The sequence below is a fragment of the Bombus affinis genome, chromosome 1, assembly GCF_024516045.1.
Source record: "Bombus affinis isolate iyBomAffi1 chromosome 1, iyBomAffi1.2, whole genome shotgun sequence".
NCBI classification, from domain to species: Eukaryota; Metazoa; Arthropoda; class Insecta; order Hymenoptera; family Apidae; genus Bombus; species Bombus affinis.
This window is the reverse complement of record NC_066344.1, coordinates 9,075,463-9,103,356: the sequence shown is the minus strand read 5'-3', so window position 1 is coordinate 9,103,356 and position 27,894 is coordinate 9,075,463. Positions and strand designations below refer to the sequence as shown.

The following is a 27,894-nucleotide window of genomic DNA, read 5'->3' as shown; positions in this document are numbered from 1 at the left end:
CAGCTTGTTACTACTGAGGCTTAGCGTATATAAACCATTACTACTGACAGTGATCTCGGACAATGGTCAGACGTAATACATATCTCACGTGCAATTATGTAATCTACAACCAACTGTTACACCGTGATTTCATGACGATTTGATTATTTATAAATAAATTACTTTATATATTGATAAACATCGTAGTTATTATACATGCATGGAAGTAATTTTCTGCTTGATAATAAGTGTTTATTTTGACAGAGTTTTCTGTTTATTCACAAAAAGAGGAACACCAAGTAATGCAGGAAGATACATACGTTGTTTCATAAAACTGAAAAAATTAAAAAATTAACAATAAACTAAATAAATGTAATGAGATTAATGTTCAACGTTTGGTTACCCGTGCCGCACATTAATTAACATTCAAGTAGTTAATATCGTTATCTGTGTTGTAGATTGCGAATACATACCGGTACATATGATGGTTATTGCTTGTGCATGTAAAAGATGGTTATACTATAGATATAAAATGGAAACTGTTTAGAATTTCCGCACGAATGTTATTTACGCATCTAATATATCTCGTAAAGTAAATAGCACTTATTTTATGCACACACTTCCGTCTATTGTAGTTGCTTTCGAAGCACGCTTGCGTGGAATCATGATAATTAAAACACCTTGCTGGAATAATCGTTATCGCGGCTTGTTCACCTTCGAAATAGTTACGAAGGAAAGACTAATAGAAAACTCTTATCGATGTTATTAGGTATATCCGTCGTGAAACCTAAATTTTCCTAGTGAAAATATTCGAACAGTGTATCACGTGGCAGTTGCGAACATGTCGAATGCAAGACTTTATTTGATAACTTTCGTAGGTAAGGGAAATTCTATAAATAGTATTATCTATTTTGTATGTAAGTGAATTATTAATTTACAAATTATGATATCGATAATTATTGCATTAAGACAGTGTGTTTGGCCCAATTAAATGCGGGCCTATTTTTGGAATGGACGTTACCAGTGATAACAAAATCCTCAGTCGACGACTTTCCTTTCAAAATCGCTATCGACGAAGCCTCCTGGATAGTATCTTTATCAAAACTTGGAACAGCGTTCGGTTGCTTTCTTTCGATATTCATCGTTGACTTTCTAGGTAGAAAAATCTCGATATTGCTTACTATTATTCCAACTTGCCTAAGTTGGTTATTAAGAATATGGAATCCATCGATTCTGGTAAATATGAAATCTGAACTTTCAGAATGTTTATTTATCAAATAACCTCTCTCGAATTTTTGTAACACATTTTAAAAGCATAATGAACTTGTGATATTTTTCAAACGTCATTTTTCCTATTTTTAGAATCTGTACGTGGCCAGTTTCATAGGCGGGATCGTCAGTGGCATAATTTTCACGAGTGGCTCAATGTTCGTGACAGAGACCTCTCCTGCGCACATTCGCGGTGCTTTGTGCAGTTGTTTCGTATTAATGCATTATTGCAGTAATCTTTTAGGCTGTGTAATCGGCTCATATAGCACCGTGCACCAATATTCTTACGTGGCGATATCATTGGCAATGCTGCAATTCCTGATATTCATTTGGTGCCCTGAAACTCCTTATTACTTGCTGCGCCGAAAAAAATTCGCAGCTGCCATGGATTCTTTGATATTCTTGCGCGGTTCGGGTGACGTTACCGAGGAAATGAATTCTATTATTAGAGCGGTCGAATCCAGTCCTCGATGCAATGGGATATTGTCTTCTATCTTACACTTAATTTCAGAGTCAGGTAAATAAAATCTTCGAGAAAATCCTTGTCAAATTCAAAAATATATAAATTTTTGTAGTATCGAATATAAAACAAACCTTGTCGCCAATTTCATAGCTTACAACGTATTAAGTATTCAACTTTTTAGGAGGAAAAGCTGCGATCTTAATCGGCGCAGGTGTAATGACGGTGCAAGCGTTCTCAAGCTCGATCATTCTTATCGGTTACGCCCAAACGATCTTCGAGAAGACCCACGATGTTCAACTGCAGTGGGTCTACACCAGCATCGTCTTAGCAACGGTGTATCTGATCTCGTATCTTATGTGCATTAGCTTGGTGGATCGTTTAGGAAGAAGACCTCTAATGGTTATATCCACCATAGGCGTTTCTAGTTGCAGTTTCCTTTTGGCTGTCTACTTCTGCATGCAAGAGAACGCCATAGATACCACGAATCTTCGGCTGTTGTCCTTCGTAGCAGTATTATTTTACACGATAAGCTTCTCTTTAGGATTGGCCAGTGTACCTTTCGTTGTTTTAAACGAAATATTTCCAATCTACGCGAAAGCAACGTGTATCAGCTTTTGTTTCTGCATAAATTTCGTATGGTCGTTTATCGCGTCGCGTGTCTGGAGTGAGATCATGTTCGAACATAACGCATATTCCCTTGTCTTTTTGTTTATTTCCGGTCTGAACACGTTCAGTATCTTCTTTCTAATGTTTTACTTTCCGGAAACGAAAAGAGAATCGTTATTGCAAATTAGGAAGAATTTTATTGAGGGAATGAAAAAGTGATTAATCAGGCCATTATTTTGGTTGAAAGGAGTAATTAGTTAAGAAGCTTAAAAGTTCACGATTAATTATGAGGAGATGTCGTTGCCGAAAAATAAAAATAGCATCTATTAAAAAACCACATAAATTATTTATTGAAAATGTTAGAACAACCTTTTAAAAGTCCATTTTGGAACCTATGTAAACAGGTACTGCGACACATATTGTAATTTACAGTAATATGTACATTTAAGGATACGAACAGTCTGGAAATCGCCGAGTACATATCGATATTTGGAATCGTACATACTTTACTTCGCAGCAGGTGAATTTCGAGCAGCGTAATCCGTAATAGAAATCAAGGAACAAGCATTGTAATTCGACAACGGTGTAGTCGAATTAATACGAAATAAATAATTTTCCAAAAATTGCATTGTAAACGAGAAAGAATGTTCTCTTTCCGCCTGAAAATACAAATTTGTCTAAAAATGTATAATACAAAAATACGATTGGTCAACTTGATTGCACAACTTCACTCGCGTTTAATGTACATTCTGTTAAAGACACAGGGATGTTCGTTCATTTCGAAACAGTATCGGACATTGGATTAAGCTGATCGATTTCTGAAGTAGTTGGAGTATTGTTTGAAGCGCTAATCTTCAATTGGAAGATCAAAGTTCGTTATCGTGACAACAGAATCGTCACAGAATGGCGTCAATATTGATCGTCAGTTGCGCAAACGTTTGTCCTTACATTCAACTGGATCGCCTCTGATTCTGCACCTGTACACTTTACGGCTTCCGTGATGACCCAAAGAACCTAGCGCGTATGGATATACCAATAAATGAAATTAAGATATTGATTTTGCGCGAACGTCTTAAATTTCTTCGAATGACAGTAGAGTATATTTCGCGAGATAACGCTTCTCCTGTGACAATTTTAAATGACTTCTGACTATAATATAGCACGAAATGTAATACTATCGCAAATTTACTAAATATATTGCAAGAAAACATATGCATATATTGCAGATATGCGTACTATCAATTGAAAATAACCGACAGAGCAGAGGTAGCAATCGATCAAAATGCTGATATAAAGAATAGACCATCGCTCTGAGTGAACTAGCATAGCGATGGCGTTCAACCGTCGGCTTCTTGTCTCATAGCTTAGCTTGTACTCGAGGACGTCTTTTACGAGGATAAATTATTCATTGGTGGTGTGAAACCATTCGTAAGCCGCATGAATTTCTCAGAGTGCTAAGAGAACCGGCAGTAAATGGCAAGAAAATTTTGTTGTTAGCTTTCACGTCGATGGTACAGGCAGAGTCTAAACTTCAGGTGTGTTGACTATAGCTATTTTTCTGAGATAGAAGAACCTGATCGATCGTGGCTTCCTCGAGCTTCAACGAGGTCGACGATGTCGCATGTTCGTTCTCTGCTTCCACTTGAAGTACCAACATCGTGATTGGAACTTCTAAAACATATATACGTAGACATACATGCATAGTGAGAACGTGATGTTTCGAAATTGTCGTTGATTCGTTTAGCATGGCGACAGGAAAACACAGATCAAGGTAAGTGATAGTTGTGACATAAAGAGAAAGCATAGAAGCACGTGTTATATACAGACGAATCTAATTAATGAAAAAGATCAAAAACATATTTTCCTAGAATCTTGTTTGAATAAGCGACAAAGTGAATTCCATCGATGTTAACTCGCACGTACAAGTGATCCCTATAATTTATTCACCACTACTCTTCACCACTACACTTCGTAAGTAACAATTCAAACTCTGTGTGTCCTAGCCTTTAACTGAAACAACCGCTCTTCTCTACGATCAATTTAAGATGGAGCAAAGCTACAAACTAGGTCGACGATATAATTATCCGTTTGAACGTTTGATAATACAATAAATTGGAAATTTCATATTGCGTGCTTCTGAAGTTAATTTATCTCATCTATCAGGCTTGTAAATGTTACTGAAATTTTATTCTAGCATTCTACTTTGCGTTGTTAAATTTTACATGATTCAATTTCAGAAAAAATGATGTTAAGTTAATCTGTTTCTTTGAATACAGAATAGAAATGCAGAATGGAATGGAGGTATGCATATGCATGCAGAAAGCGAGCGTGCACTTACCGGATTTTCCATTCTGGCTGTCGGGCGCCGTGTCAGGGAACTGGACGTGTTTCCTGGATGGTCGTCCCGTGACAGGACTTTTTTCCAAGGAGAGAGTGTTCTGACCGGTGGTAGGACTCTGCGTCGGTGTTGCAGTCGCTTTGGTTTCGTTGTTGGTTGGCGCCCTTCGAGAACTCAAACAAGATGTTGCAGTCGTAGTCGGCGGCTGAATAGCATACCTCACTGCTGGAACCTTCAAAGGTCACTTCATAAGACCCATTTTATAATTGAATTTCGATGCAATCGACTTCTTTTCGAAAGATAACGAGTAAACGGAGTTTTTTCAGTTTTTCTTTGAAACTCCAGCGCGAGTGCAAGATAACTGAGTTTCGTGTACGAGAGCTGGCGCGAGAGGAGTTTAATCGAAATTGAAGATCGTCCGAGATAATCTGGTTCGTGCTAGTACGAAGGTTGCGAACGAACTTTTTGTTTTATGGTGTTTGAATTAATCTTGATTGCTGCGATTCGTATTGGGATATTTTTAAGGAAACGTTTTATTACATAGTATTTTATCGAATGGACGAACGTATATCAGAGACGAGATCGGTGCTATCCTGAATTTTCCGGATGTCAGTCATTCTGAATGACGCTTATTCGAGCAACCTTCGCTACGAGGGATGTCGCGACGTCAAACACTGTTCGAAGAGAGCTAATAATACGAGCTTGATCTGTACACTGACGTGCATGTATAACGTCATCAGTAACACAATCTACATTAATCAATGTCGGAAGATACCATTAGGTTAGCCTCTTTGCATCGATGTGTGATCTGTTGCATATAAGTATCTCTTCATATTATCAGGATAAATAATTTTAATTCAAAGAATCCAATATGCGATATTGCTCACAGTCTTTAATTATTTAATATCAAGCGCAATTGTTTATGATTGCTTCGGATTGTTGCGTACTATTATCGTTCTTTTATGGAGCAATAAAATATTGATCGTGCGATTTATCTGTGTTAATGACACGTCATGCGATAAAATATTTCGCAATAATCTTCTTTTTCTTCGCATTATACATTATGGTTCTTTCTTTTTACTTTTATCGTGTACGATTCTATTGTGAATTAATGGAATGCGTAAGCATTTGAAGAAACCATGTGAATAGCATGAGAAAGGAAACGACGATGATGGATAAGAATTCAGATTAAGCAACAAAAAAGTTTCCATTTGGATAATAAGATTGTCCGATATCGATGCTTTCGAGACCTTTTCACAGCCTCAGAGTACTAATTTTTTTTAGAATAGCAGAATTTTCGGGATGGTGAGATATAATTGGATTTCCTTCGAAGAAGTTCTTGCTCGTTGTTCTTTATAACTTTCACTACAACATAATGGGAACAATAATTTTGCGGACAGACAACTGTTATTTAAATGTCGTTCTGAAATATATTTATCACCGCAATCTAATAATATAGTTTAATAATAGTACCCGATTTCTCGGAACAAGAAAAAATTGTCTTGGGGTTCGTATATGAAATTCATATATCATATGTTGACTAAATAATAAACTTCAATGTTTTATCAGGCGTTACTCTCGAACCTACCCATAATTTTCAGGATTAGTCTCGTCGATAACAATACGCAAACTATTCGACAATACAGTTAGTACACTTAACTTTTCGTCCCTTATTCCGTTCCTCTTTCCGTTGAGAGACTCTCAGAATACTGACCCTGTATTCGTAGTCATCCGCGATGGTGCCTCGACCGGCCATATATTCTTGATACTGGGAGATCACGCACAACACGGAATATATCTGAAGTAAAGGATACGTGGGATATAGCCCATAAGCCGGCGCCTGGTCATCTGATAACGTAACACATTCTTTCTACCTACGTTTTATAATTGAAAATAAAGATCAAGGTCAGGAACGAAAAACAAAAGTCGATGCAAGTCGATGGTACATTATACTGTTGTGCTTCAATAAAGTTGCAATATATGGAAGAAAGCGTATTTTAGAAATTAATTAAAAGCATAGATGATTTATAGATGAATGATTTTAATTAAAGAAAAAATTGGAATATCTTTGGAATGTGATTATTTTTTACATAAATTAATTCTTGAAATGTATATATACTCACGTTCAGGCAGAGAAGAAAGAAGTTCAATGTGTATAACATCACTTTCGTCGGGTCAAAAGTGGACTGAAACAAGATCGGGATAAAATTAAATTACTCGATTCGACGAACATCTTGTGAATGTAATATAATTAATGTAATATAACACTTTGCAGTATATTATTTTTTTTTTCTACAATTCTTCCTAACCATTATCGTAGTTCTTGTTTATCTTTATAGTTACCCTAAAGGATGCACTGTAATAACACAGATTTTGTCGAACAATTGAGGAATCGTTGCAGTTCCTGAAATCGATTACAGGGAGGCAGTAAAAGGTTGATGTTTGCTATTATTCGCATCGAGTTTATGTATTGAGCGTAGACCGGCTGTAAAATGCTATTCGATTCCCTGCGGCGAGTACGTGGTAGTTAATACAAAAGCCTTTCATGAGGAGTAAATTTACATTGAACGTTGTTTGCATGCTGTGCTGTCTGACTTTTTAACAAGGGATCATATTATGTAGAAAAGACATATTTAAAAATTCTGACGTTGTAGGTACTATGAAACAAATAAGACTCTTGATTTTTCTTCATTATGAATAGGATAACAGCATCGTTGAATATAACCTTGATCAATTTCTATTCGAGTCGTTTATCGAAACAATCGGGGAAAGTAATCTGAACCATTTCATGACGAAATTCGCTCACAGATTCCGCAAATCGATCACGATGCGAAGAAAATCGGAAACATCTCTGTCGATCCTTGATAGTTCACCGGAAATTTTATTGCACTCGGATAAATTGTATCGGTGCAAAAGCAATACAATAAGAAAGAAACAAAATGGGCACGTATTTTCGGTCGAAGATAGGATGAAAACGTTTTGCGTTAGACAACGCTACTCAGTTATGACTTCTTAAACGCTAATGTCCGAATATTTTCGTAATATACTCGTAATATCGTTCGATTATATGTTAGATTATATATTATAATTAATCGATTCCGCATATCAAGAAAATAAAAAATGTATACATTTTAACAGAAAAATGTACACGTTCTAATTGACAATCTTTGATTACCAAAGAAACTTCGCGAACAGATTTCGCTTTGTTTTATATAGTTGCATCGTGACAGAGCCACGAAATGTATCGTTAACTTAGGGGATAGGGGAGGACGAGTGCATCAGTTCACAGTAGTTTGTGTAATTACGAGCGATATCTTGCATCGATGTTACCGATTCTCGTTACCGTTTCCGATAGGGAAAAGGCCATTAAAACGGGGAACGCGTTTACGAGTCAAAAATGCCCGACTTCTTGACTTAATAATCATATGATAATTTGATATTCGTACATGAAAGGAAGAAAGAGGGAAAGAATGAAGAATACTTTGTCGCCGTTGTTTTTGCTTTACGAGAAAAAAGCTCGACGCGCGAACAGTAAGAACGTTAATGAAGATTGCGCGTACCGGCACGGCGTGCAATACCGTCAGATGCGCTGTTATTTCAGAATGAACTTTTGCATCTGGCCGCCTGGTGTACGGAATACACTTGGCATGCGACTCCAGTCACGTGCATTTTCCCCCGTGTATTATCGTTTACATGACTATACTCTTATATTCTCGTTTATATCATTGCATATTTATCCGTTTCGCACATTTTCATGCATTTGTAATTCGTGTGCTTTTAGGATATATTTTGCTTCACTGTTCTACCATTCTTGTATTTCTCCTTTCAAACAGAGTGACATATGAGAACCATTTCACTGAAAAATTGAGATCTCTCCGCAATAACAGCGGGTACTTTTTAACTTACTTGTTCTTAGAATTTTGTTTATGGTATTTGCCATTATTTCGACGTCAACTTCTGTGTCTATTAACTTGGTCATGAAAGGAATTATACCTATTATTCAGCTGTTGCTTATTGATCCGATTTGAATAGGTCAATGATGTTATCACATTCCATTGTATACATGAAGTGATATAATACGATTTAACCAAGAATTGATCTTCATCATACACAGGTGGCTGCAGAAATCTCAATTAAGTAGATAAGATAAGATACCGTGGTTAACGCAATTACGATACTACAGTATGCCTGGCATTAACTTCGTGAAAATTCAATTATGATCGACATTCTATTTGTGAACGTTTTTCTATCCTAAAGGGTAAAATTCGATTCGCTAAATTAATCACTTTCAACTAACGTAATTCGCGAAGGATCGGCTTCAATTTCCAAAGATCACGATAAACAGTCATTTCGATTGACATTTTAATCAGCATTTGGCACTGTTAGAACTTGTCAGCTCAAACTCGTGAAGCGTCGTTTTCGTTCAACAAAATTCCAGTCCCGGTACAATTAAATCAACAAAACTTTTCGACGTATTAATTGCGCGGTCAAAGTACTTCGAAATCTCTCGTATCCCCATGTCGAAAGTGTTTCATATATAGTTTATTAGTAGTTTCATACTAGCGTTTCAGTGCATATCTTAGATAATCAGCATGATATTTCGGCTGGGCCAATTTATTTCAAATGTTTGCGCTTTCAAAATAAAAAAGAAAGAAATAATTGGTGCGTTAAAATTATCAAATTACCAGAACTACATGTAAAAAGATTCATCTGTGCAAAGAGGGAAAACAGATTCATTAAAAACGTCCAAATGTTTTGATTTCATGAATCTAGATCAGTATTACTGAGTGGAGTGAATATACAAATGCAAAACACGTTGGCTATTTAAGTATAAGTATCAGAACATCATGACAGCACGACTGTTGAATAGATAGACTCTTTAACGACGTCAAAACGTTTTGCATTCGTGAATTTAAAATAAATTCGTTCGAGTTCTCTAACACACTACAAACATACAGAATAATTAGCTTCGCTACTAACGTTGAAATACCCCGAGTAAACAAGTTTTAAATAGCCTTGTTCGTTTAAATGTGTTATAACCTTTCAAATCGTTGATCCAGAACATCTGCATTTTCCGAAGAAACATCCTGAAAGCTTTCAAACGTACGAATGCATATGTAAGTTATTTGTCGTACGTTACAGCGTTACGAACCAGAATACGCAAAGTAGGTTTCCTCTTTAAAGACATCAAAATGGGGTAGATGCGCGAATGCACAATAAGTTGGTGCCTGAAATACATGAAAATCACGAGACAAAAGCACTCGACGCTCTCGAATCACATGGTTGAACGACAGTCTAACCCCTTTAGCACCGATTACGGAGAAAAACGTCGCAGCTGTGGGAAACGTGCCCATGAAACGACGGAAGAACGACAGAGGAAGAGTAAAGGAGAAAAGTCTGAAAGAGGGTTTGGATTGCGGCCCGGTAAACAGTTCATGTTCCTTTCTTATGTCATAGTACGAATTCTTCGAGGCAAAAAGCAACGGTAATTGCGTGGCTGTGTGCCGTATGATCAAGTGCTCGATATAATCCACGAATGGCATTAAATGTCTTCACTTGTGTGCCCGTTCGAAACTCGCTGTATAAAAGTTGTAAGCTGTCGAGGGATACAATTTTAAAAATAGGCGAAAGTTTCTTATGGACGAGTAAAGAACTTTGAGCGAAAAACGAACAAAGTTTCCCAGAGACGTACGGACCATGATTTTATCGATCGATTCGGATATCGCGCTTGTTGGGGACAGATTAGAGAGTAGTTGAACCGATTCTTCGAAAGTACTTGTTTGTTAAAAAACATGCTAGAGTTGAGATTCTATGATGTAATGCGAGTTCGCTTGGGTTTGGTCCAAAATTTCTTGTTCCAATGAAGCGACTGGATAGAACGAACCTTTTTTCTCCGAATGAAAGAGCGCCTTTTTCATATTCAACGTTCCAATGTTTGAAGAAGGTCTCATTACCCAGAGGTTGTAACTTAAAAGCGTGAACCTAAAAATGAAGCTTCCGAAACTGGGTCGAAGAATTCGTAATCGAAAGCTTCTGCGAAGAATCGCATCGGCAAATTGCGGGTTAGCGAAGCGCGAGAATGCTTACCTGTGCCTTCGAAATATGATCTCTTTTGAAATTACATTTTTAGTTTTTATTTCCAATCGTGCTATCACGAGAGACCTCCCGTGGTTTGTGTTTTGTTCGGCGAAAGAAACATCGACGTATCATTCTTTTGGATGGATGTTCTCACCGACTGACGCAAGCCCGCAATTATCACAGGCGTATTCTCTTTCCACGAAAACCAGAAATCATATGGTTTGTTCTCACGAAAAGAGGAAAAAATATCGTAGATGGACCAAACGAAAATATTATAGAAATTTCGCTGCTAGATCCATTTGTTTTATGTGAAACACGTAATGAGTTTTTTCAGGCGATTTATTTTGTAAATGTACGTAATATATCGAGTACTTTTAGAAATTCTGATATTTTTCTAATATCTATCTGACTAATGATATCTAATGATATCTAAACTTATTTTCTTAGTATATTTGAAGAAAATTGTACTTACCGCAGCGATGAACAGGTACAGGGAATGTCCCACATCGATAAAACAAATCGTGACGATGACGATGATCCAGGGTATGAGAAAGACACGTTGATCCTAAAAGACGTCGATCAAAAGTGAACACAGATGAATGGAAAAGAAGAAGGCTGGTTTCGAGGGAGTAGTTTCATAGTCCCTCTTTAACTTTAATATCTTTTTTTCCCCCTTGTTTATCTGGCGTCCTCTGGAAACATTCGATCCGACTCGTTGCATCTCGCCAAGGTAAAGCGAGGAACACTGTCGAAGTAAAGTCTACTCAGAGGGTTAAGAGTTTAGACGAGCTCTCAACGGAAAAGGGTGGAAAGTTTCTCTTCCATGGAGTAGGAAGACAATTGTGTCGTCTTTTCTTAGAGTCGCGAGTTGTTACGTTAGACTAAAGAAACGGTGCAATTATGCACAAGGCCGTAATAATTTACCGCTGTTACGCTTATGGACTTAATTCCATTGCAAATCTTTGAAACGACTATTATCTAAGTCACTTCTCCTCATTTTATAAAATAATCGATGTATATTTTAGAACGAAGCTTTCTGAAATTAAATAAATTTTTTTTATGCTTCGTTATTAATCCTTTGACGCATAGTTACATCATGCTATAAAAATTCATCATATTAGAACTTTAATTTTTAGCGGAAAGTGAAAATTCATTCTATTCCTCGATTTATTATGCTGCAATGCTGTCGCCTGATCTGTCATTAAATGTAATTTTATATTTCGTACGAAGACAAAGGAGATCTTAAATGTTGATAAGTACTAGACGAAACAATGACTTGCAAAGAAGGCTCGAGTATTGAGAAACATTGAATATCGTTTTAGAAGCGAAACGAGCTACTTTGGTAGTTCCTTTTATAAACTCCCGTAAAAATGCGGCACGTGAGACAGCACTATGCTTATGTAAGCTCACAGAGAAACAATTTTCCGTCTTCAACTGTATTTCCGAAACAGCCTGTATTTCCAGGCTGCTTTGAAATGCGATTGAAACAGACTAAACCTCGTTTGAATTTTCGTTACGTTTGCCAGCATATTTAAGCCTAGGAATATTTTGTGCGAAAAAACCAATTTGCATATCTATATACAACATATATTTTGAGCAAGGTAGTTTATAATTAAAACTGTGCATTTTCATGTGAGTTTTTGTTGTAGAACACACGTCAGCACGTATCATTTTTTTCGTAGCATCCGTACACATAGGAACGAACAAACGTATTATAATTTGTTTCAGAGTATTCTATATCTAAAAACTGGGTTATCCATTGCGAGGACATTAAAATATAAAAAATTCTAAAAGTGTGTTATTTCGATAGACCCCGCAAAAAAAAAAACAAAAATATTAATGTTTTCATAGAATATGTATTTTTAGAGAACACAATAGATTGTGGGTATCTCATACGTGATACACACTTGTTTGGAAATTCCAACTAAAATATCGTGATACGCAACGTGTTAAAAATGATGGATGCCGGATGACAAATAGCCGAGCGAAGAGGGTGAAATCGTGAAACCCTGAATTCGAGATCTTGGCGAAATGTGGCCATGGTTATTCATCGCCGGTTACTATCACGAAATAAACGCGGTAGTTTTGCCACAGAATGATTAATGGACGCGTAGATCGATACGAAGGAGAAATGTCAAGTCGACTCTGTGAATTTAGTGTCTGAATCTGGATCTATCAAGAATTTTCCTCGGCATCGATAAGGCAAACAACAGCCCCTTTTTAATAAGTATCTCAATTACAGCCAAGTAATTAGAAAATTAAGCGACAAATAGGAACCATATAAGGCATCTATTAAATTCATTTACTTCTTTTTTCGTATACAAAGACAATATTGAATCTTGTTTAGCAATATAAATATAATTTATTTTCTCTAGATTCAATTTCTAAATAGGTAGAATTAAAAAAGCATGTTTCAAATTTCCAGATGTTATTTTCAACCTTCATGCATTTAACTTAATGATCGCAGAGAATTGTTTGTAAGACGTATCGAACTTCAAAAATATTACAGGATCTTTAAACTACCGAGTAAGGTAAGTTGAATTTATTACATAGAAAGAGAGAGAGAAAGAGAGAAAATAAAAGGTAAGAAATGTTTTAATAAAAACAAGATATAGATTTCATTTATATTTTATAAGTTCATCGTAATTCAAACAAAGCGAGTTTTAATTGGCGATAGAGAAGAACAATAAATATTTCTTGTAAAAGGAAATACTACCAAGAAGACGAATCTTTTTCCTCTCTTTATTGTTGTCCTCGACGGACGTGTAGACACGAACGAGAAGGCACTTCGAACCGATCACGTTGCGCTTGTGTTTTACGTAAGAGAACTGTTCGTAACGTGAGTGATAGTCGTGTCGATTGCATGCGAAAAGTGTCGATAAATCAAGGCCGTGACGAAAATTGATATTTCTATTCGGGTTTACGGACGTTTTTCCATGTTCAAAGGAGCATTCACTTGGTGAACGTGTACGATTCTGACGACTGATGGATGCGCCATCGAGGCAACATCGAGATTAACTCGCCGAGCTTAATTGCGTTAACGTATCACGGATTCGACGGAATCCACTTTGAAAAGTTAGTCTCTCTCCGGGGTTAACGGAAGCGTTTCATCGCTGCTCTGTAAATCCCTTGCTAATGTTCACCACGGATTGGTTTCTAAGTTTCATGCGCAGTGATGTGGCAACAAAGTAACCGAGCTGCGTGAAATCCTTCGAAAGTACAAGTAAAGTAACCTGCTTTTTCTCTACTTATATTTTCTTCGACAGAATCCCCGAGGTATAGATCGTTCACAGGCTTGGTAAAAGTTTTTCAAAGACCGTAAAGTTTGTGAGGCGTTAATGACGTCCACTTTTCAGCATAAAAGTGTTATTAAATATGGTATCTTACTTTGTGTAAAAAAAGATTTAAGAAAGCTTTCAAAGTATAAGTAATTTGATCTTGTTTCTGTGATAATCTATGAAGAGGTCATTACGTGCGAAAGGGGCTTATTGAATTGTCTATGATACGACGTTTCTCATCTAATCAATTATTAAGGTATTAGTTCAAGAGGTACGTAGCGAGTTATTTGTTTGTTGTGAACGATCAAAAGATATTAAGGATGTTTCATCGAATTATTTCTATGAATATTTAACGAAGAAGCGTTCGATCTTGTATGACATCTTGTTTTGAAAGATAGGTAACGAAAATTCAATTGCAGGGCAAAACTGCGGAACGAATTTCGCGGTTGGTTGATGCCAGCCCGGGGATGTTGTCTTATCTCGCTCGTAAATTTTCTGTACCCTCGTTGACTAGATACTACGTCAAGTATCTCTCCTCTGTCTTTTCCCTTCCTGATTTCAAGGGTTGCTATAACGAATGCTTTGAAATAACCATACACTTTTTAATTACCCTTGTCCTTTGTATTTGTTTTTCATAAATTACACGTTTTTATCATTTTGTAAGCGACAATGTGTAAATTATGACCGTAATCTTAAAAATATATTGTTCTTATTATAGTTTCTCGTATTTGTCGCTTCCTAAATTAAATACAAGTACAAAAAGAACCGTGTACGAATGTATGTAAAATGCAGGAACGAAATAGAAATGGGTTTCGGCATCGAGAGATATTTCTGAAAACGATATTTTTTTCGATTCGACAAGCTGGAACTTCATTTCCGATTTTCCTTGATCCTTTCGTATCAGGAGATTCGTGCTTCTACTTTCTCCGAGATGATGATAAAAATTGCATCACTCTGCCCTGAAGGTCGGGTTTGTCTGTCATTTGAGATGAACTAATAGCAAGATCGATACGAGGACGATAAGACGATTGAAGGACAAAATCCCAGCTACACACTGAGTGCACTGTGACTTCCATTTTCTTAAAAAGTAAAAAAAAGAAAAAGGAAGATTATGTTGAAACGAATTCTTGGTTAATAAACTCATTTGTGTAACATGTTTAGTTTATAATATGAAATTATTTTGAAATTAATTCGAAAGTTAGTTTCCGAAGTTTTTGTAATTTAAAAATCAGAATGCGTCACCTTATAGTGGATGACAGAAGTAAAGCGTTCGTGCCGAAAGTAATTTCAATTTATCGAAAATTATTCAGATTTATTTTCACAGGTGCTGCTTTAAATTCAATCCCCTGCTCCCTCTTTCTTTCTTATAATCGATTTTAGGAAAAACAATTTCCAACTACCCGCGTTTCTCCATCTGCGACTAAATCTGATACAGGAGGATTGGAGATCCCGCACTTTTCCCTTAGTCGCGTTTTTATTTCCGTGATTCCTTCCCACTTACGTTATTGCGATATCCTCTTTTGATGTTAGACATAACGATCGAGGGACCGCGCGCAATTCTACATTTTTGAATGCGGAGTTAATCTTATCCCTGCTAACAACTTTCATTTCGCGCTAGAATCACGTGCCACGGGAATAAATACCACGGTTTAACGCTGGTGTGTGTACAAAATACATCTTTCCAGTGTAAAATTAGGCGGATGAAATACTGGAGAAACATGAAACTGGTAGATTCTAGAAATTTAATTAAACAGAGTCATTTATATCTAAGAATAATCGATTTTGTAAGAATGATATAAATGAAAAAAAAATAAAAAGGTATTTACTTATTGTTTGGTAATCTTTTTTGAATAACTTACTAATTATATATTTAAGAGATTATATAATAATAAATTGATATTATATTCCATTTCAAGTCTAAGTTTGGGACGATGGAATTTTCAAATTGTACAAAACAGTATTCATCGAGCTTTTTTGATAAAGCAGGGTTCTCTATAGGTGCCAATACATGTACGTGCGTACATATGTTCGAAATGTTGTACGACTATATGGATACACTATACACTACTGCCGCTAGCGATGCTAATTTGCTTCAACCAGTGACGACCCAAGAAACTCGTCGATATTTCAATATGAATTTCCTCGATTTGAAGTAAAATGCTACATTGAGATTTAGTATTAATATGTAAGTTTGTTATTAAATCAAATATCGAGAAATATATTTTTATTTTCGATTTTCTTATAAAAGTTAATTAAAACGAATGTACGATCTTTTCTACGGTTCATATGTTACTTTGAAATAAATTTTTCACTCTTAATCTTCTTGTTTGAAATGTGCTTTGCAAATGATATTATTCGGAACTTTAATCCGAACTTCTACTTAAGTTTTATCGCGAATTTAAACCGACAAGGAACTTTGAATTTCTCTGATTCAAAAGAACGCGACGTGCATCGGGAAATTTCAGACAATATTTGCCGCAAAGAAATCTAAGCAACGAGGGCTTCACAACCGTCTTCCTAAATTCATCTATCTACAATTTAACTGCAAATCTTTCAACGAACGAAAGCTCGACAAAAGTTTTCATTCAAAGTGAAAATGCATATTTACGTTACAATATGTTACAATATGTACAACACATACAATACGTTGTGGCACAAAACGCGATGGGATTGTGTTAAAGCGTTATGTTTAGAGCGTCTTACCTTACAGAGGCCATAGAGCAGCAGGATACTGCAAATCACACCGCAGCACGAGCATATAAGTAGCGTCACGTTAAACCGCACTGTTGCTGAAGGAATAGGATCATGTTAAAAGTGAGATCTCGTTGTTTTCAATTTGCAACTCGAGTATAATTTCAGGCAATTACGCGCGATGAATTCGGTTGTACCGCTTAGTGACTTATATTACAGGAATAGAATTGGAGAATTCTCTCCCGGTGCATCTACTGTGAGCATTGTTGTTACAGCCAAATACTCACTAGGAGATATGGTGTCTGGTTCTAGGAAGCTGGTGGATTCGGGTAACGAACGATTCCCCCGCAGATATTGACTCTCCCCCTGGAGCACTTTACCCGTGGTTAGCGCCAATACGGTAAAGTAAATCTGAAACAGAACAAATAACGGCCGAACCATTCGTCATGAATTATTCTGATTACGAGTTTACCGAGAAAGGTACATTGGTTGAAACAACTTGGGGATCGAGCTCCTCAGGAATACCGAAGCGCTAATTGAATATCGGAAATGAAACAGATATTGTGTACTTAATGTAGCAATATCGGTATCGAGTATTTAATCTTCTTTTTATCCAGCGTTAAGTAATTATACGATGTCATTTTAACTTCCACTCGTTTCGTGCTTGAAACTGTTACTATTTTACTATCGAGAATCAGTTCGTTTGAGTTCCTACTCGTTCAAAGTAAAAGTTCGGTATCGTGTTCTGTCTCTGGCCAAATATCGAATCGTGGTTTATCTTTGACTTCATTAATTAATTAGCCTAAATCCGTTGAAATTTCTGTGTAACGTGTAAAGGTACGTAAAACGTCATTTGGTGCGTTCAATTAGCATTAACTTTTCAAAAATTATCTATCTCTAATTACGTTTTAATTGAAAATTGAATTTGATATTTTTTCCACGAAAAGGGGTAAGTTTTGTTCGAGGATTGCCTTTCTTTCTGCTCCATCCACTTCACTTGGATTGCAATCGGATCTTTGTCGATTGATCCACTTTTGTTCCTTTACTTTTTATGCTCAAACCTCCTCCATGAAAACAGGGTATTGTTTTGAAATTGGAATCTTCAACTCTTCAGATTGCATCCCTCTCGAGTATCCACTTCATAATACAGAACAAAATAATTATAACTTTATGATCCCAAGATCTTACGTCTCCATATTGTGCCTGATTTATCTTACATATTTCGTATATATTTCGTACATTAATAACACGAACATAAGTTACAGAACACGGCTCTAAGTCCCTTTTACATTTTGTAGTTTAATCATTTCAGACCTCGAAACTCATTTTCACCCTTAACTAGTCCATTTCATAAATCCGTGCTCATAAGCACGCAACTTACACGTTCTTTGATAGAACTTACGTAATTCTCTTAGAAAGTAAGAATACAAACATTACTTCATCTCGTTAAATCGATGTGTTCGCTATAGTTGTATTAAAACAACAGGTAAACAAAGTTTCGCCGCAATCCAACGTCTTTGGGGCACGATAAAAAATGTAGCCATCGATCAACATTCCCAATGACTTTTGTTCGATATATACGCTCTCGAGGGAAGAAAAGTCGCTTTCATTTAAAAAGCACGACTTTACTAAATGTACTTCGGTATTTCGCGCATTTGTCAACATTTATCATTCGTTGGTCGATTTGACGCGCGTTATGAATCTTGCGTTGGTACGTGTATATACGCGTGGTACACAAGCACGAACCAGCTAAAAAGGATGAGTAAGTGGTAAAAGGCGTGCTTCTTGAGGGGTGCGTCGCGTCACACTTTTCTGTTCTCCGGACGAACGATCGATCCAACGTGACAGAGGTTATTGAAATTGCTTTCCCCCTCTCATTGTCTCTTGTTGGGTAGTTACGCCGTCCTTGGACCAATTTTGTCATTTTTTTACGCTTCCAACGTGTCGTCAAGTTTGCGAACGTCTAAAAACGTGCAAAGAAAGCGTTCGGTCGCGTTTCTTTAATCTTGTACAGTTGCGTGCTTCACACTTCGACAACCTAACTGTACGCAGGTTCTGTCTTAATTTAGAAATAGTAATTTCTAGAGATTTTACCTTACACGCGTGGTTTACTTTTGTTAAAAATATGCCAGCTGTATTGCATGTAAAATAACATGAGAATATTACGATATATTTTAAGTGCCTCATAGAATTCCATGTTTAATGGAAGCACGTGTTACAAGCTGACATAAAGGATCGTTTTCAATGACACGGACAGAATCGCTTATTCTGGTACGTTCAAAACACGTTCGGCTTAATTCAACTATAAGCGGATGATAATATAAAATAGCAACTAAACATCATCAACTAACGGGCGAACTCTATGGTCCAGAATTAATGAAGGTTAAACCAACGAAGTCTAGTAAGACCTTCTGCCCCCTTTCCGTATGTGATAGCAAATGGAAAGCAGATTATCATTCATGGTACTAAAGATAAAAGCACCCCTTTCAGTATTTCACCATTAAAGCTAAACATATGAAACGCCATTTATTCGTAGCCTGATGCAGGGATGAATTATCGCGTTTGTATTTCCATCCTCGTATCCCGTATGATGGTATTTGTATTCTTTAGGTTTCGATCGATACAAATCGGGCATACAAAAAATTTTCATGTCAAAATGAAACACGAAATATAAAACGGTACTGACGTTTTGGTAGTGTAACAAATAATCGATTGGGGCAAAAATGCGTAGAATATTTGTTCTATTGTATTCGATGTCATATCCTGAGAAAAACATAGAACTTGATACATAAATGTTTTCGACAATTCATCAAAGATATTTTTATTTCTATTTTACTTCGTGTTATTAAAAACACAACTGGAAACGCTGTTCTACGATATTTCCTTGTATCGCGAAATAAACTGTAATCAAAGCAATATCCATGGAACCGCGCTCCTCCCATCAAATTCAATAAGCCGTCGAAACTGGAGCTATACCCGTCATTCGACAGGAAATAGGGAGCGAAGCTGGTGTAAAAAAGGCGATCTATGAGGAGCTGATAGCCCATTTGAAAGGACGAGAGACGAATTGTTGGCTTTTCTACTAGGACCAACCGATATGACTTTCTAGCTAGAGGAACTTGATAAAGAATTTCTATAACGATATAAGCATAACAATATTGGATGTCGAATATAAATGGTATCCGTGAGAGTTCGAACTTTTTATTCCGTCTATTTTCTACACACATGCAATAACTTTCTTCTAAAATTCGGAACTTAAGAACATCGTGTTGTTTTTCTGGAAATATTAGTCTGCTTTTTTATCCTACCCTATTTTCTCCAAACATTTTTGTTTCCTTTTCGTTAAATGCTATCGAGAGATAGGGAAATAGAGATTTTACGCTATGACGCAAATGCAGGAACAGCTTCTCTCGAAGATAGGTGGAATTCTTTTCTTTCCGCAGTTGATATTTCTTCTGAGAAAATTGACTTCGTCTATTTTTGATAGAAATATTATTATTAGAAATGATACAATCCAAATTTATCACAATAATCTATCTATGAATAGAATATTAATTTGTACCAGTGAAAGGATGTTTTTTTGATAATGTTTCGTGTAATCAAAATACCTGATCGTCTAAATTTCATATTTCTCGCTTCCGATTCTATTAAATTCCGATCTTAATTAATTTAACATAACTTTAATCACTCTACAAACGCAACAATATTAAATTACCAATCAGGGAAAGTGTCAGATCTCGCGGTTGTTGTACGAATTAAAATGACCATGCGATTTGCTGTGTTTCAATTAAATCGTGCCGTTTATACGTTCAAACGTCTGATTACTCGATACTTTAATCCCTTTTGCACGTTACTTTGGATGATACTTTAATCCTCAGGCTCGATGCAATTTATAATTAAACAGACATTAAACTCTCTATATGCCTTTTAAAATATCCATAAATATCACGAATGCAAAAGCCTTTTATTGTTCGTGAATAATTGAACACCACAGAGAAATTTGCGAACTTTTTGGTTCAAGATTATGCTTAAAATCCCTTTTACTCCTAGTCGGATCACGCTTCGTGCAGTATGAAATTCCCTAGAATAATAATAGAAAATCTCTCGAATAGTATTTGAGGTGGGTATTAACGCTTGTATAACGCGCGATTCTTGTTGTTCCAAAAACGTTTCATAGAAATGGATTAGTACATGTAAAAACATCAGAGTAGATAAATTTACATCTTTGTGAAGACATTTTCGACAATGATACGTAGAAACGTCTGGGGTAGATCAAAGTTATAATGGAATGTTACTCGTAGTTATTCTGGATCAAGTTAGATAACTTTCTAGACACGGTACATATTTCATTAAAAGTGTAGCTCTTCGGTTTGAGTTAATTATTCTATTACGAACTTTTGCAAAAACTCTTAATTCAAGAAATTTCCATTCTTGACCAGCAGAGTGAGAGGAAGCTCGAAAGCAAATTTTAATTTACTCAGGTAGGTACATTTATTACTTGGCGTTTATGATTTATGGAGATGTTCCCTCTTCCCTTAAAAATATTTCATCTTTCTTTTCATAAGTTTATACGAATTGGTCAAGAAAATAACAAATATTATGCGTAGTGTCACGTCATAATTACTTAATGTATTCGAAGTTAGTGTATCCTACAAGTTTGACTTAACTGAAATAAATTGCACTTTGCAACCTGATCCACGCAACGTCGGACATCGGGTTCCTTCATCAAAACTTTTTTAATTCTTATCTCCTTTTTTCTCTCCTTCTCCTTTCTATTCGAAACTTCAACTCCGTAACAAAAAAATGTCAAGTAATAAAGGTTCAAAGGAGCTTCTTTTTCCTGGTATTCCGCTGCAATCCAGTCGATTTGGACACGTCTTTATGAGGCATCAAATATTGCCGATACAGCTGTTCCACCCTCTTCCCGTAATTCCAGTCTAAATTAAATTTCGTTACTCGATATCTTCCATTTCATTTTAAAATCGACGAGGTCGTCGCGTGAGTTTAATTCGTTCGTTATTCCGGGAATTATCGTACGTTTAGATAAAACTACTAATTCTCCTTTGAATTCTTTTAATTTTTTGTTTATATTTTATCATATCTTCTCTTCAGAGAATGTTTTGCTAATTGGGTGTTTTTAAAACTTTGTACAATCACACAAAAAGCCATAATATTTTTCTATTGTAGTCATGTGTATTCAGCATTTATCTTTCGTTTACTTTTCCACGTAGATTCTATCGAAATTTGATCAGCGAACTAGGGCAACTGAATTTTCGTCCTCTTCCAGAGGAACGAAAAATTTGCAATTAAACTTATTCGCCGCATGTCTTAATTTAAATCGATTCGGTATGCGACCTCGCTATTTGATGTCGTGATTAAGAATACATCGACCTCTATATTTTCTATCACGACACAATAGAAAATGAATAGTAGCTGGTATGATTCTTCTATGTCGCACGGGTCAATGTAAATGTAGCCCGGGAAATATAAATTTATTAGATTCATTTTTATCAGGTATAGGTACGTATACATATATGTCTTTTTATCGGGAAGTTTGACGATAAATGTACATATTTGAAGTTATCCGACGTAAAAGGCAATATCGTAAATACATGATGTCGAAGGTGTTAAAACTAGCCCGACAGGGACATATGGCTTCGAAATTTCAAGAAGTTAATTCTATTTCAAGCCACTCGAAGCAATTAATTCTGTTGCCGAGTTACGCCTCTCGTATGTGTGAGAAACTTCCCGATATAGGATACCTTTAATTTAATCCGATCGATGGAAACTATATTTATATCCATTCGAAGCTATAATTAGGTATACCGAAACACCGAGTTCGGTGTTCGTGTGTTATTTGTAAAAAATAAAATTCATAAAGTTATCTTCTTCGAAATAAAGTTGCAAATTCTGAAAGGATGTATTGTTATTGAAATTTTGGTGATATTTATGAGTTTAATAAGGGGAAATCAAGGGGGTATGTTCCTCGATGCATCGTCTATCTAAATGAAGTTAGTAAAATCTGAATGCATGCCAAAGCTTTTTATCGTGAACTCTACGTCGAACACGAGCCTTGCAAGCTTAGACGAGTCAGTGTAACAGAATGGTGAACTATTAATTTTGTACACAGTGTGATATATAAGTTTACCCGTTATAAATTGTGTACTCATTGTCAGCGTTAAACTGATAATGTTTCAGATAGGCATTAAAAGTAATGTATACTGCTACGAAGCATTTGCAAATTAATTTCGAATAAATGATTATTATAATTTTTTATTACGCAAAATTAATTAAATTTTTCACTATTTGCACAGAGATTGAAAATTCATATTCAATCAAGAAAATTCAACGAATAATTTACCTAGCTTTCCAAAATCCAATCTTTCGAATCACGTTTCGCGCCCGTAAACTACAGTAAATGAATTTCCAAAATTTTGGTTCAAGTCAAATTCGTGTTGAACGTTATTGATTTTCTGTCATGTTTTGCAGACTGTGAAAGAACCTTAAATCTTTTAATTATTTCCACAGAGTTGAAACATTTCAATCGTAAATTTTACGAACCTAATTAAAGAATTTCAATGCGATCGGTAATTAACTGGTCACTGTTTTAAATGTATTTCGTAAGAATGGAAAATGTTCGGTAGTGTTTCTATAATATATTTGATTCTTTCGAGGATGATTCGTGACTAGAGCATGTAACGTTTAGGCAATAATAGAAATAGGCGTCTGTGTACTTTTTTACGATCTTCTGCGTAAGTGCTTATAAGCATACAATACATTTTATTACAGTACAGTTGTTTACAATTATTTATTGTTACAATTATTTATTTATTGTTTACAATTATACAATTATTTATGATTCGTAAAAGCAATAAAATACATTAATTTTAACAAATGCATATATTTTTCTGTTATTAGGTACTATATTTATGACAGTAAAAATAAAGCGAATCAGAAATGTCCTGGTTATTAACATTTTTCTTCCTCTTCTTTAATTTTTTATCGATTAAAGTATATGTATATTATTAGAGCGGAAAACACTAGGAAAGTTGCAAAGAACAAATCTTGCTCGTTTTACCATTGCGCATTTATACATTTTCTTTCAATTAATGCAGCAGCTTGGTACGGTTTAATAAATTTCTTGTTACTACTATATAGGGCAGAGCTTTTACATTTTAGCCTAAATACATTAAAAACACGACAATTCCTCGTTTAATTATATTTAATTTTCCCCTCGCATACAGTAGAAAACTTTGGACTCCTACCTATTTATTTCCTTTGAAAGGAAACTGGGTTTCTTTTCCTGAGATTGGAATTGAATGTTTTTTCGCTACCACTGTATATTTTTAATGAAATGATGCTTGATGGGTATGAATTTTTGAAAACGTATATCCTTGTTATACACTACTTTGACAACTTAAAGGAAATTGCATTTAAATGAGAAGACACGAGGAAACAAACAAATAAGTAATTAAAAATTGCTACTTATATTTAATGTAATGCTTTCATTTAAGAATTTCATTTCAAGCAATTAATATTTTTTCGTAGTCGCCATTTTTCAAATTTGAAAGATAGACGAGTTTCAATTGTATTAGGTCATCCCATAAGTTCGTGCCGACTTTTGTGTATACATTTCATGTGTCGATTTATAAACATACGGCGATAAGGGACCAATGCATCTGAAAAATGGGAACAAGTTGTACAACGAGAGGGGGATTACATTTTTTTATGAGACTGAAAGGTATGTAAACAATCTTAACATATATAACCGCTCGAAAAACGGAACGAACTTACGGGACGACCTAATATATTACAACAGACAATAAATTGTATCAATTGTGTGTGTTAATGCAACCGTAAATGTATCATTTGTCGTAATGAGTCCTATCTTATCGTGAAGGTAAAAATATTTTATTGCCGCGATAAGAGTATAAATCGTTGAAACACGTTTATTCTTTCCACTGTGCACGCCAATATATCGTACTTACTCGTTTACACTTTTTTTAATACCGTGTATTACATACTGGCAATAAAACATGTACTTTTATCGCGTGTACGTACCAGCGTTTATCATGCTACTGTTTCACGATCAAATATTTACATTTCGATTGCTCTCTCAGTTGACAACGTAGTTACGTTTTCAACGAAAATATGTCACGTTTATGGTATTGTATATGTTACCTCTAAATACATATTGCCTGAGAAACATTATCTTGAAAAAATGTAGACAACTTGTCAATAAGAAAGATATCTAGGCAATGTTTCGAGTAGAATAAGATAGGAATAATAATACGATACTTACTCCGGAATAAATAGCACAGGCGAAGCTACCCCTTCTGACTGAACGCCAGCAGCAACAGGATTGCATGATAGCCATGCTTCAAACGCGTGAGTGATCGCACATTACACATATATTCAATAAAAAAATTATTTCGTGACACGTAAACTGACGTCTGCTACATGATCATATATATAACTCATGCTGTACGGAAATAGCAAGACGCAAAAGAGGTGAGCGACGACACCAAAACATGTTATTGTTCGATCGTAAAGCCGAGGACCGGCACGTGTGGTAGTTCGATTCTCACTGCCGGCCTTTACGATGTTCGCGGCGCGAAAACTCCAGCAGGCGCATGCGCACTCGCCGTCATCTGTCAGTTTGTACTTTTTCAGCTGAATAACGTGCTTCGTATTAGTTGACACCAGCTGAATAACATGCTTCGTATTAGTTGACACATATAGAATTACGTATAGCAGGCACAGCGTTGTACTCACGTAGAAAGCAGGATGATCATACTCTCATGGGACATGCATAGAAATTTATATGTATAGAAATTCCGAATGCTAATGGAAAAAGTTAACCCCTGAGATATGAATTTCAACAGCATTCGAATTCGTCGAATCACTTGCTAGAGTAAACAGAGATTGATTTTAAATCAGAGACTCCAGTGTGTGAGGTGTAATGGATGGAAACTATCGTTTGGTTAAAAAGATAGTCGTTCGGACAAGATGTAATATTTAAGGAAACTCTAAAATAAAACGCATATTTCATGTAACTTGTTATACAAATTTTTTAGCGAAAAACGACATTTTTTTTGATATATGGACTTTGATTTCTTTTTAAGACAAATGTAAATTTACTTCGATAATCATAAACTTTCACGAATGATCTCACCATTTCGCTAGTGCGGAGATAAAGTTGTGATTTCTTTTTCTTGTTGCATGACTAGAAATTTTTCGTGAATTTGCCTTCTAAAAAATGGGTTTCCGTGACAAGGTCGGCATTTCGCTCAAGCGGATGAAGGAAACGATCGACCGTTTTGCGAGCCTCCTTACATTTTATGCCAAGCTCAACTGCATTCCGCCTTATGCATATTTAATCAACTCGGTTTCCAGCGTTTTGTGTATTTTAACATTCGGCGTTTCTAACCGGCAGTTTGGACAAATTAAAAAATGAATTACTTTGTCCGAACGTATCCTGAACTACTTTTACCTCCTACACTTTCTTTCCGTTTCAGAATTCACGATTCCCCGCGTTTTGTAGCAAATTGTACATTTTATTGGCCGACGAGTATCAAAGCTTTATGCACAAGTCGTAACATTTTCATGCTTACTAGTGATGTTTAGATTATGACGTCCATACCTATTGGTGATCCCTTTTAAAGTCACTAACAGCGGTTAATGATATTCTGGATCATCCAACATTTATAGTACAGCGCTCATAACGTTTCGAGTTTCGCTCCCGTACCTTCCACAATTACAATGGATGGAGAAGGTTCCGAGGGTTTCGCTGCTCTGTATAAATCAGGACACCTGTAAACAACAGAACCTATTTCGTAGAATTTATATCGCGAACATTGACGTAGAGGAGAATTCGTTTTCACGAAGGAAGGTTATCTCTCCGTAGACAATAGTGTTCTCCATCGCATAGACGTGTGAACGCGGTATAAATTGCGGTAGCAGTGCGATGGAAAAGTGGCGACATGAATACGACGAGAATAAAAGTAGAATTCTTAATTTTACACTTAATGTGTTTTATCTTATTAAACACCATTTCCTTCTTCCCATTTAACTTTATGATTAATTAAAATACGCATTAGTAAATACGATTTTCACCCATTATTCAAACTTCGCATTAACTGTAAATTTTTCATCGGAATAATTGTACCAGTAATTGTTCCATGAATTTTACGAATGAGAATGTACGAAGCGCGTGCAGGACAAATTAGTATGGAGTTTGCGCTTTTGCTTCCCCAAATGTTTCGGAGCGAGACCGCTTTTCTACCTGTATTTCAGAGAATTTGGCAACACATAAAATAAGAATTTTCCTGCTACGCTATAAATCCCGTTCTCGTTTTAGGTTTACGTAAAATTTGTTTCCATATTTTGAAGGAGAGAAAATGCTTTTTATATGCGCGTTTCTAATAGCTTATCACGTTAAGCGTTTTTTTTGTTAAACATAAAGTCAAAGCGAAACGTTCGTTTATAAAAATTGAATTCTCAGTACTATTTAATCATAAATATCATATTTTTAATTGCAGATTTAAATCGAATTATTCTCCAATGAGAGAGTCATAATTCATATTCTGTCCAATGCAGAATAATAAATAGATAATTGGAATAATAATTGCAAACAGTTTAGTATTTTCAAAAATAAAAGTCCTTTTGCGTTCACTTTGGCTGACATTGGTGTGCATGCAATAGGATGAAGGTATCCTGTGTTTTTACCATACGTGTACCAATATGAGAGGATCTGAATAAATTCCAGACTCACTTCCTCTTGATCTGCCATAGGGTCTACCCCAATAACATCTTATCACGTCATTTGTCTGGAATAAATAAACGAAGGCTCCCGTCGGGTTTGTGGAATGAGTGCGATATTTATAACCTGAGTTATTTATTATCGTTTAAATACCAATTACAAAAGTTAAAACAACAATGAGAACATTTCATATTTCGCGGGTTTATAATATAAATCTTTTTCATCGTTTAAAGCAAAAAACTAGACTTCAGGTTTAATGTAAAAATATGAAAGACATGTTACTTTGAAATCGTGCCAAAGCTTGAGTGGCATTCACTTAAAGCTTATTTGTTACATCCTCAGGGAAATAAAGACTAGTAAAACGCATATAGAAACGCGACATCTTTTCTTCTTGATACCTACAGAGCTTTGCTTTTCTGTAACTTTTTAA

At 35.7% G+C, this 27,894-nt stretch overlaps 2 protein-coding genes and 1 long non-coding RNA gene across 6 annotated transcripts; 2 read left to right on the top strand and 1 right to left on the bottom strand.

Annotated features, from left to right (window-relative positions):
- The first annotated feature begins 748 nt into the window (after positions 1–748).
- On the top strand, positions 749–2,952 carry LOC126920333 (facilitated trehalose transporter Tret1-like). Its single transcript, XM_050730540.1, has 4 exons — positions 749–857; positions 953–1,215; positions 1,342–1,765; positions 1,893–2,952. The coding sequence occupies exons 1-4, from the start codon at positions 821–823 to the stop codon at positions 2,534–2,536; spliced, it is 1,368 nt and encodes a 455-aa protein (XP_050586497.1). The 5' UTR covers positions 749–820; the 3' UTR covers positions 2,537–2,952.
- On the bottom strand, positions 2,644–25,692 carry LOC126920393 (uncharacterized). 4 transcript variants are annotated; one of them, XM_050730728.1, is made up of 8 exons: positions 25,005–25,668; positions 16,990–17,113; positions 16,715–16,800; positions 11,206–11,298; positions 6,779–6,841; positions 6,316–6,453; positions 4,656–4,887; positions 2,644–3,988 (listed from the first exon to the last, which is right to left on the bottom strand). In XM_050730728.1, the coding sequence occupies exons 1-8, from the start codon at positions 25,077–25,079 to the stop codon at positions 3,849–3,851; spliced, it is 951 nt and encodes a 316-aa protein (XP_050586685.1). In that variant the 5' UTR covers positions 25,080–25,668; the 3' UTR covers positions 2,644–3,848. The 4 variants fall into 4 exon arrangements, with proteins under 4 accessions (XP_050586685.1, XP_050586696.1, XP_050586703.1 ...); XM_050730739.1 differs by having other exon boundaries at positions 6,370–6,453; positions 25,005–25,600; XM_050730746.1 differs by lacking the exon at positions 11,206–11,298 and having other exon boundaries at positions 25,005–25,692.
- On the top strand, positions 3,995–4,804 carry LOC126920483 (uncharacterized). Its single transcript, XR_007711976.1, has 2 exons — positions 3,995–4,288; positions 4,594–4,804. It is a non-coding gene; the product is annotated as an uncharacterized LOC126920483 (long non-coding RNA).
- Positions 25,693–27,894: the final 2,202 nt, after the last annotated feature.